This window comes from Aedes albopictus, chromosome 1, assembly GCF_035046485.1.
Source record: "Aedes albopictus strain Foshan chromosome 1, AalbF5, whole genome shotgun sequence".
Lineage (NCBI taxonomy): Eukaryota > Metazoa > Arthropoda > Insecta > Diptera > Culicidae > Aedes > Aedes albopictus.
In genome coordinates, this window is record NC_085136.1 from 320,552,775 (window position 1) to 320,562,702 (window position 9,928).

At 41.2% G+C, this 9,928-nt stretch overlaps 1 protein-coding gene across 1 annotated transcript; it reads right to left on the reverse strand.

Moving 5' to 3' along the window:
• Positions 1-4,894: 4,894 nt before the first annotated feature.
• Positions 4,895-9,761, reverse strand: LOC109411048 (protein fork head-like). Its single transcript, XM_019684487.3, has 2 exons — positions 7,984-9,761; positions 4,895-6,717 (listed from the first exon to the last, which is right to left on the reverse strand). Exon 2 carries the CDS (start codon positions 6,384-6,386, stop codon positions 5,079-5,081), a length of 1,308 nt encoding a protein of 435 aa, XP_019540032.2. The 5' UTR covers positions 6,387-6,717; positions 7,984-9,761; the 3' UTR covers positions 4,895-5,078.
• Between the last annotated feature and the right edge of the window lie 167 nt (positions 9,762-9,928).

The window sequence follows — 9,928 nt, forward strand, 5'->3', positions numbered from 1 at the left end:
AGGTCATATTGAGAATAGGAAACTACTCCCAAACTCTGTTTGTTGATTCCATGCATAGTTTATTTTGTCAATTATGAAGTATCGACTTTGTATTGTCCATTTGGAGCGGACCTGGTGTGATGGTTAAAGCATGTGACTATCACGCCGAGGACCTGCCATCGAATGCCAATCCCGACAAACTCGCAAAATGTGAGTTTGCGTGGGTCCCGAGATGAACCTAGAGCTAAAAATCTCGTGGACAAATTAAATTGTCCAGTCATCTCTCTTGCCTATTCTCACGGTTTCAACTTGTGTTCTACCCTTAGCTTTAAACACTCTTTCAAGTCCTGGAAAAAAACTTTGGTCGAATGATGGGGAATCTCCACAATGAATTTATGCGGAATCCCAAAATTCTGTAGAATAAAGTATCCATCGGAGTCATACGAATTGGCATAATCGGGAAAACATAGAAAATTTTCAAAAATATTTTTTTGAATTTTCCTTAGAGTTCTAAGATGAAATTCTAGCAGACTTTGAAAAGACATTTACACCGTCTTCAGCCAGAGCCCGCACAGACTGAACATTACTAACATTAAACAACAGACAACACATATAACACCCAGTGGCCCAGTGAAGAATTTTTCGTTTGACGAAAAGTTTTCCCCGACTGGAGCAGGAATCGAACCCACACTCCGAGGCTTACGAGACACCCAAACGACTGATGCCGCTAACCGCTTGGCCACGAAGCCCACAAACAACTCTGCAGTTGAATTTGACCTAAACATACTTAGATATGCGGAAACCTTTAATAAAGAAACTCTTGCAAGTATTGAGAATTTTCAAAATTGGACTTTTGGCCAATTTTTGAAAAAGTTTCCTGAGAGCCGAAATTTTATTAATGCAATGTTTTTTTAAGATTTTCTTCCTGAATTATGAAATATTTGATATCCATAGGTTCCTTAAGAAGTATCAGATGAAATTTATACATAAATCATAATTCATATTGAACATATTCAGAGCTTTCAGCAAAAAAATCTTAAGATAAGAAATTTTATTGGATTTCCACTAACATTCCTTCTGCAGTTTCCATTGGAATTTTAGAGATTTCATCACGAGTTCTGCTAAAAATTATCTTGGAACTTCTCAAGAACCGAATTCATTGCGGAATCCAATACTCTGTAGAATAAAAAGTCCGAATTTGCCATAAGAATTTGATGGTTCGGGAAAAATGAGAAATTTTAAAAAATATTTTGAAGAATTTTCCTTAGAGTTCTCAGATGAACTTCTAGCAGAATTTAATCGAATTTCCAGAAGTCTGTAGTTAAATTTGATTTAACAAACTTAGGTATGCGGAATCCCTAAATAGAGAAACTCTTACAAGCATTAAGAATTTTCAAAATTAAACTTTTGGCCAATTTTTGAGAAAGTTTCCTTAGAGCCCAAATCTCATGAGAGCCATGCATTTTTGCAATGTTCTGCCTGAATTAAGAAATATTTGTTATCCAGAGGTTCCTTAAGAAGTTGCCGAAGGAATTTGTGGAGAAATCATGATAATTTAAATGATATAGAATATTTAAATAGTTTGCAGAGGTTTGCAGGAACAAATCTTCGTAAAAATCGGCTATTAACTCGTGAAACATTTTTATTAAAAAGTTTCCAGGAACCACAGTTGAATAAAGGTATGAAATGAAGTCAGAAATTTCATTGGATTTCCGCTAAAATACCTTCTGCAGCATTCATTTGAATTTGAGAGATTGATGAAGTTGTCTTGGAAATTGTCTTGAAAATTTTGAAAAATAAATAAACGATTGCGCCTGACCTTTTTTTTGAAATTTCTCGAAGTTTCTTGCTATTCTTGAAAGTTTTCTGGGGACTGTGGCATAAAGCTTGATCAAATTTACGGTCACTGATACCACAACCACACTTGGATTTTCATAACGAACTAAAAATGTTTAATGCTTTTACAACGACATCCATACTTTTCGTAAGGATAATGCATATTTTTTCTCGTTTTCATGTTAGCAAAAAACATATCTTCTCAAAAAAGGGCACTCAAAACATTGTGCCCCCCACATTTGTAAATCCAGCCCTGTTCAAACTTCACAAGATGTTTGAAAACAGTCAACTTCCGCGCTGTTCTGCAATTGCTATATGGAAAAGGCGGGTCTGTGTATAACGAGGTGTTTTTTTTTTGTTTTTAAAAAGTTTCGTTTTAAATTTTTCGCTAAAAAATCCAATCGTAAATTTTTTTACAAATATTCTTGAAAGTCTTCCAAATTTTTCATCGTTATTTTCTCTAAAGTGTGGCCAAAAGGTTTACAAAAATACGCCCAAAAGGTTTGCAGGTAAAAACGAATAGTAAAAAAAAATAAAATAGAAATAAACTAAACGTGTTGATGTTGACGTTTTTACATCAGCGCAAATCCTAAGAGTTGAATTATGAGGATTTTTTCCTTGAGGTTTTCTAAAACTTCCCAAGTCATTCAACTTTTTATTTTTCTTTGCCTGAATACTGTTATTTATTTGAGGAATTTTACTAAGACCAGCTTAGAAATAAAGAAAATACATATAATTTCTAATATCGTTTATTTTTTCTAAAAAGTTTCAATAATTCGGTGAAAATAAATTAAACTTTTAGTTATGCTCATGCTAGGACAACTTTCTGACAAAAATGCGCTGAATTTAGTGTTTTTCCAAAGGACAAAACCCATCTTCAACTCTTCATCCATTGGCTAAGGTAAATATAAGCAACAAAACAATAAATGAATAACTGAAAAAAAATAAAATAAAAATTTAAGTCCTAGGAAAATTTTTAAATATCTAAACGGATCTGCAGAATGTTTCGAGATATGGATACGGATAACCACACAGTATCTAAATTATTAAATTCCGAATTGCTGGATTTCCAGAAGAAAAAAATTGGGATGGTATTTGACCATGTTTTGAGTGGATTTGTGGCATTTTTCTTAAAATAATTTGGGAAAATATTCTTATAAATTACCAAAAAATGTCCATGGAGAAAAATTGGCTAGTTTTTAAAGAGTGTTTTTTTTACATTATTACTCTTGCAGATTCTTGACAAATTCAAGGAGAATCTCTGGGTTGAATATTTGGTAAAATTAGTGAAGAAAATAAGGAAAGGGGTCCAAACATTTTCTTGCGAAAAAAAAATTCTAAGATAAATTATTGGTTTTATCTCACATGTTTGTAAATTTCTAGAATAATATTGAAAATTTCCTATGAGGAAAAATATATTTGCCCAATATTTAGTTTGGCTGGCCAACTCGAACAAAATCGACAGCAACGTCATGAGAGGACTATCGGCCAAATCCGAATTCCCAAAAGTATTGATGTATGATGGGATTATTTAGAGTGTTACGTTTCTTAGTCTGTGATGTGATGTATAACAATAGCAATAACTCAGGAATCCTTATGCTTAATTTATTTAAAAACACTGACTAAAACTTAGCAACTAATTTCAGCAATAATTCTTCAATGTGAACTAGAAAAAATCTAAAAATTTCCAAAGGCACTTATTTTTTTTATTTTTTATTTATTTATTTTTTTTTTTTTGAAAATACTAAAGGAAATTTTTGGCAAAATTATGAATAACATCTTCAAATTACACGTTTGCATACCTAGATACTAAACCATATTTTTTACTAACATAACCAAAAAACGTCAGAAAAAACCGTTAAGGTTTTCATCAGGAAATCCAGAAATTCTAGAGAGAAACAAGCCAATGGCCGAAAGTCTGTATAACAAAGATAAATCAATCAATCAATCCAGAAAACCTGCTCAAGAAATGGATGATAACGTTTCTCTGGAGCCGGCCTTCTGATCACCAGATGAAAAAAATTCACAAATTTCACAAGTTGCAGAAAAAAATTTCAAAATTGGACATGACGAATTATGCAAAACTAAAGACGCCTTGCTTAGTACGCTTTGCTGTTTGCAACGATCAACGATACTACTCACAGGCATTGAATTACGGTTTATCATGTATTTTTCCAGAAGGTAAACATCTGAGAGGCAATCGGAAGTACTTGGTGTTGTATTACCGAGAATATTTATTCAGATGGAGGTGAGACCTCCATCTAAATAAACGTTCTCGGTAGTACGACACCAAGTGCTTCCGATTGCCTCTCTTCAAAATCTTAGCCCCTAAATAGGCTGAGATCACCTAACAATTGGAAGACAAGGCTCGTGTCTAAGCATTTTCTTCTACCTTCCATTAAAAAGGGGGCTTCTCTGAACAAAATGCTCCAATCCATACGGAACCAAAGCCCCTCGTCGAAGGTCGAAAGGTTCCGAAACATCCAACCGCCTCAACGCACAAGATCAGTAGTGTTTAGCATATTTTGAACCATCTCAAAAGCGTACGCGGGGGCTGTTCAAAGATCCACTCCAGTCAGCGGCAGGGTTCCACCAACTCTCGTTTTTTCCAACACCTTCTTCAACACCATCACAAGACGAAAGCACTTACAAAAGGCAAATAGGCGTAGGTACTGGGAGCACGAGCGAGCATACCCACACGAACCAGTATTGATCGCATGGATAACATGACGGAAGTGTGCCGGATTATGGACAACGGCCGAATTTTGGAGACATTTTGGCGAGTCGGAACGCAAGAAGTTGGAACATTTTTGGGCATAACCACTCGTCACTCGTCAACCACTTTAGTTTCTTTCCTACAACCTCAGTACAGAATGTGACACAAAAAACGCAAAAGTATTGTACTTTGCCTACTCTTGTAATGCCAATTATGCTCCAAAGGAGCGCTCTTGTAAGAGCGTTGTTCTTAGCAAGGTAACTGTTGTTTTGCTGTCACCTTCTGCGCTGATTCGCTGATCGAGATTACAACTTTTTAAGGCATTTCGAGAGAAATAAAGGGAATTACTGTTTGGGGAAATATGGATTCAGAATGGGAAATTAGGATCAGGCTCAGTGCTGCTATTACAGGAGGATCTACTGATAGAATTACCGTTGTTACCGTTACTACTGCTGCTGTTGACGTTGAACTGATGCATGCTGCTGTTGGCGCCACCGTAGCAACCGTAGTAGTTCCTAAGTTTCATTTATGCCAACGGGTACTGATGTCACAAGCTGGTGGTTCCGGCCGATGCGTGGTGGTAACCGAGACTCTGGTGGTAGTACGAGTCCTGTCCTAGGGCGGCGGCTGCTGCGTGCGAGTTCTGTAGAGGGCTAAGGCCGTTGTAGCCGGCGTACTGACTCATGTCGTACATCTTGATGTCAGCCTTGGACTCCGTCGGTAGTAATCGCGTGATGGAGAACGGATGACTAGAAGGCGTGTAACCGGGAGGTTCCTGCTTGAGGTGCATCGAGTGGTAATCGCTGAGTAGCGAAGGATGGCATCGATTCACCATGGCAGACAATTCCTCTTGCTGAAGCTGCTGGTGATGGGGTGCGTGCTGAGAGTGCGACTGCTGAGCCAGACAAAGGTCAGCGGTAGCATGCAGCATGGCAAGCGCGTCGGTGTCCTTACCGTGGCCGGAATTCAACATTCCATGGGTTTCGACGGTCACTTTATGGTCCCGGTGGTGGTGATGATGATCATCATGAGGGTCTTTCTTATCCGGACTCGTTGCATCCATACTGTGCGCTGGGCTCTTGTGCATCGAACGGATGATCTCTTTCTTCTCGTCCTTGAAGCGCTTCTGCCGCCGAAGGTAACACCCGTTCTCAAACATGTTCCCGGACTCAGGATGTAACGTCCAGAAGGAACCTTTACCGGGTTTGTCTGGTGTTCGGGGCACTTTGACGAAGCAATCATTAAAACTAAGCGAGTGTCGGATGGAATTTTGCCATCGTTGTTGGTTCTGCCTGTAGAAAGGAAACAGATCCATGATGAACTGATAGATCTCCGCCAGAGTAAGCATTTTATGCGGATTATTGTGGATAGCCATATAGATGAGGGAGATGTACGAGTATGGAGGTTTGGCGTGAGTATAACTCCGTCGGTAAGCTGCCGCAGGTTTTTCTTGCCTCACTCGCTGAAGGGCTGCTGAGTTTGGAGATGCAGGATCACCAAGTACTTCTCGGCTGCCAGCTACACTAGAATATCCGGACATGGCAGCCATCGAGCTCATACCGTTGCCTCCCATACAAGAACCCATGTTCGTGATTGGTGACCCCATCGAACTGTATCCGATTGGAGCTGACGTTAGGCATTGACCAGACATGGTGTTCATTGCGGCTCCCATTCCACCCATTCCAGGGCTTCCTAGCACTCCTGCCCCAAATGATCCACCCTGTGGTGAAACCGAGGTCATACCGCCAACGGTCATGCCCATACTGTTCATACTGTAAGTCGACGTCATGGGACTCATGTTTCCGCCGGCCATGCTGGTGTTGTTGATCGATGTTTCCGGATAGAGTTTTTGCATTTTCACTTCACTGTAGTCTTCTTATCACTTCGAAACTTTGTCTAAGTCGTGCACAAACAAATCAATCAAAATCGCTTCTATGAATACACCTTCTCTGATCAACGGGAACCGTAGTAGCATGACTACAGATCAATCATCTCTCGTTCATAATCGCTCATACCGAGCGCGATTCACATTCCTGACTGCAATCACCGAAATTGTTTATCACTCCAATACTACACCGGCTAGTAATGTCTCACTATGCTTTGTTTATTTGTTCACTCACTGGTTATGGCTGGTGTTATCGTTCCAGTGAATTCCTTTGGTTTTCAAACTAGGCGACTGCATCAACCTTGATAATTCAAAATTCAATTATAAACAAAAACAAATCAAAAATACACAAACATTCTGCTGTTCTCCGTTTCTTGTAAGGTGGTTCACACACGCGTCGAATCGGGAGTTCGGTTCAGAATGTAGGGTATTTTAGATCGCTCACTCCGTAGAATGCTCGCTCACTGTGCACATAAACTGAGTTTGGAAGTCATTTTTCAATTGCCGTCGGATTGTCTCCGAGAGGAACGCGCTTCACGTAGACTAAAATACTTCACGATTATTCTGGAGACCCTCGATAAATTTCGCAGCGATTAAGTCCTTCCTCACAGTTCACGAGACTATTGGCAAACAAACTAATAGTGTACCGAGTTTCCGTATTTCTTCGAGTTTCATAATCGACGACATCGGACAGTTTTTATGCTATCTTCAACCTCAAGGCTTAAACGTTCCCGGGGATTCGCCACATTTCCGGAAAACAACGGAGGCTCCTTCCTTTAGCTCAGTTCGATGTTGACTCGTTGCAACCTAAACATCATCGTCGATTTACTGATTGGAAGAGCAAACAGGGTAAGTGGTTTATTTTGGACGGATTGACAGTTAATTGAAATGAAAAATGGTTCGTCGGAAAATGTTGATTTTTTAAAGTCTACGTAACAGATACTAATACAATCTAAATGTTATAAAGATATTTATTCTCGTACAACTATGTTATACGAAACTCCTAAATAGACCATTTACCCTAAAAGCGTTTCTCCCCAGGCGACATGAAATGCTAATATGGCATCCGGCATCGATGCCCCAAACTGAAGGACTCCCCGTTATCCTACTAGATCACTACCACACTAGCAAGAACCGTTGCGTACGTATTCGGTACGTGCGTGACGGTTCAGCTTTTCGACGCTGGTGATGCTCATTCTTGTCTCATACGATGCGTGTCCACCGAGCCGTACAAGTGTTTGAAAACTGTCCGAAATTTTCACGGAATACACTTCGCAGCAGCAGCAGAGGAGCACAGTATACGATTCGAGTCCTTCGCAGAACCGGAAGGACTTCCCACGAAAGCACTCTTGTTTTCCCGCCTCCCGCGGATCCAATGTCACTTGCTAATTCGAAGTCACACTTACGACACACGCGAAATACTCGATAATCCCGGTTGGAAAATCCCGTCGCCACGCCAGGAAAATCCCTAATCGGCGCACTCGAATTCTCGAGGAAAAATCTTCAGCTCGCGCGCGCGAGTGCTTTATTATTATATTATGTTGATATATTATAATGTTGAACAAACTTTGTCTGCCTGCCTGCCTCTCCTGAATAACAAGATGTGACTGTTTGCAGAGGGGAATAACTACTATTTGGCTTTCAAACAATATTCGACTGAAGTGCCTAACTAAACTTTAAACACACATTCTCCCCTTGCGTGACGGAACACGGCACTGCACGCGTATTGGTACCGACATTAACGACACATTATCCAATCTCATACTCTCGGAAGATGCGACTCGGTAGCGCGACTGAACCAACGCATTCATGGTGTCCTACTCTTGCCGACTCCGCCAACCAATCGCAACTGAAACGGACAGGAGAACCAGCCACAAACAAAGAAACCCTACATTCACCACCGAAGAGAAAGAAACTCACCACGCGCTCGCCGGCAGCACCACTACCATGATCGTGCGATGCTACGAGGCAATACATGCTCACCGTCTGGTCGAATCACCGAAAGGGGTGGAGCCAACTAGATTTTTCCAGCTGCTGCATTGCATCTCCTTCGACCGTTGCTCAACTTCGAAGCTCAACTCACGCTACAGCCAGGATCAAGCGGATAGACAAAGACAGCGATGAACGCATGCGCTCCACATCCGTACTCTTCTCTCCCATTCATCTCGCCCGTGCCGAAATCGATTTTCTTTTAGGGACATGGACGACTCATATCACCCAAGAATCCGCCAGCCAGTGTCCCTGCCGGATCGATATGCGGGGCCGTTGAGCGTTTTCGATGAAATTGGACATTCCAATCCTGTCCAACCATATCACCTCGCATATCCACCGCCCCCACGAAAACTGCAGCAACAGTCAATCCAGCCTGATTCACCTCGCAAACGGTGCGGCATCCACTGTCCGTCATCGTTCCGGATTGACTGTGCTGGGTCCGGCCGTTCCTCACCCGCCCAACCGCAAGAATCGATGCGTCGTCACCTCTCACCACCGCACCACCACCGCTACCACCCCATTCCGCTCTAATTGACATTTTATCGGCAACCCACCGCGTTCCGACCGAACCACCCCGAAAAAAGCGGTGGACCGACGACACTCGCCAGCCACCGTATGGTTGGTCGGTCGGTCGGGGTTGACACGGCTGACACTTCTTGGGTGACGAACCCGGTGTAACTACACCGGGTCCGGATTCCGAACGTGTCCCTTGCAAAAAGCTTGCTGTGCGTTGCTATCATTCGACTGGGTTTGCTGTATTCTTGTATTTCCGGTTTTCTGGGGCAGCTGCCACAACTGGCAATTATTGGACGTCGAGCAGAGCGGAGTTCTGGTGGATGTGTTGGCTGACTGAATGTTCACTGATAGAACAGTATATCATGCCACGGCAACCTGAAGGATTATTCAATTAAGTGTGATTTAAGACCTGTGTGATAAGGCGGCGACTGTCCAAGCAGTGGCTTAAAGTGGAAGAAGTAAGTTGGCGCAATTATAGAAGGCTGATAGATTAGGAGTGGTGGTGGAATGAAGGTGGAATCGGAAGTTTATACCGGATGTGAGGAGAAGAAGGATGTATGCTTGAAGGGATGACTCACCGATTGGAATAGATGGTTGTAGGTATTGCAGATCTACAAAACTGTTGAAGCTTCAAAATGGTGGATGTCGAAATAATGACTAAAGGATTGCTGCTTACTGTCCTTTTTTCCCCAAAGTGTTCTAAAAATTGAGTTTGTTATGTCCATGATTGGAACCTTCTTGGTGTATCTTTACAGAACAGAACATGTGGCAAGTTTTTTTAAGCTCTGGCTAGCAGAGACCGGTGGATATGAACTATTGAAAATAACACAGGAGCCACCACATGACTTACATTCCTCAATCACCCATTGCATTGCAACTTACCAATATTTACGTGACGTAATCATTGGATGTTCTTTTTTATATATTTGACAAAATAAAATCTTTTTGAAACGTTTTAAAGCTTTTGAATCTTGAATGTTTGGCATTCAAAGAGTTATACGTGA